This window comes from Daktulosphaira vitifoliae, unplaced genomic scaffold (genome assembly GCF_025091365.1).
Source record: "Daktulosphaira vitifoliae isolate Bord-2020 unplaced genomic scaffold, ASM2509136v1 Scaffold_2548, whole genome shotgun sequence".
In the NCBI taxonomy this organism is placed as follows: Eukaryota; Metazoa; Arthropoda; class Insecta; order Hemiptera; family Phylloxeridae; genus Daktulosphaira; species Daktulosphaira vitifoliae.
Genome location: NW_026102108.1, coordinates 1 through 1,323, shown reverse-complemented (window position 1 = coordinate 1,323; position 1,323 = coordinate 1). Strand labels below are relative to the sequence as shown.

General features: G+C 30.2%; 1 protein-coding gene across 1 annotated transcript; it reads left to right on the top strand.

The window, feature by feature from the left end:
* The first annotated feature begins 40 nt into the window (after nt 1-40).
* Nucleotides 41-1,216, top strand: LOC126909954 (dynein intermediate chain 3, ciliary-like). The gene is made up of 2 exons (XM_050692359.1): nt 41-656; nt 716-1,216. The coding sequence occupies exons 1-2, from the start codon at nt 509-511 to the stop codon at nt 1,012-1,014; spliced, it is 447 nt and encodes a 148-aa protein (XP_050548316.1). The 5' UTR covers nt 41-508; the 3' UTR covers nt 1,015-1,216.
* Nucleotides 1,217-1,323: the final 107 nt, after the last annotated feature.

Sequence of the window (1,323 nt, the reverse complement as noted above, 5' to 3'; positions counted from 1 at the left end):
TATATATTTTTTAAATTCCTTTCTGGGATATCTGCAGACATTTTGAAAATGATAATTTTATGAAAAAAATTAAAGGAGGGTAGATATTAAGTTAGATTCCCCTAACATTTTGTTCGAAATTACGCCTATGCATAAGATGATTAATATATGCCTTATTATTATAATTATAATAGCAGGTTTTTAAATATTTGTTTAACAATAAAGAGTGAAAAAGATAATGAGTTTATTTTTAGAAAAAGGAATAAAGATCTGGAATCAGTTCCTATTTTAGAAAATGAACGAGTTCCGTTTAAAAAGGAATTTTCCCAACACTGAATTTAATTGATTCAAGTTTAAGATTAACGTTTATTCAATAACATTTATGTTTATTAAATTTTTGAAATTTAATTAGCTCACTGAACATTTCATTAATCAAAATAATTCAATTGATATATACGAGCCCTACTTTGTCGATCCGATTTGCCAAGATGTTCAAACAGTGAGTCCCTCTTATCGAAGTATAGCCGTTATGTCTGATCCAAGTAACCTCACAAGGCCTGTCCAACATCTGTCTTGGTCTCCTGATGAAGCATCTAAGATAGCTGTAAGCTACGCTAACGTAGAATTTGAAACTAGAGGTTCATCAAATAGTCCAAATTCATACATATTTGATCTTGGTAAATAATATCGTTATTATTTCTACTGTAAGAAAACATTTTATTTGAATTAATTGTAGAAGATTCAACTATGCCAAGCTTTATTGTCACATCACAGTTTCCAATTGTTAAACTTGAATTTAACAGTCGTGATAAAAATAACCTTGCTGGAGGTCTAATTAGTGGACAAGTTGCTTGTTGGGATACTCGCAAAGGATCAGACTGTATTGCCATGAGCAATTTAAAGAATAGTCATCGTGATCAGGTGACAGGTATTTATTGGATACATTCAAAAACAGGGACAGAATTTTACTCTGGTTCAAGTGATGGTCAGGTAATAAATAATTTTTTTTTTTTTAGTTTTACAATGAATTATTGACTTAGAATAACTTGAGAGGTCCCTCCCAACAGTGTCGTCTACTGATTAATTTTTTTTTGTTTCTTAATTATATATTGACGATGTAACATTGAGGATATGAAAGAATAAATGGAGGGTATGGTTTTAGTGGGGAGGACGACTGGAGATATAATCTTGGATTTAGCTGTAATATATGACCTTGCTATAGTTAATACTTATTTTAGAAACGGGGAGAACATTATAAATTTTATAAGAGTTGGAGTAATAGATCACAAGAACGATTAATCTAATAAAAGATTGTAAAATTATCAAAGGCGAGAGTGTAACTAC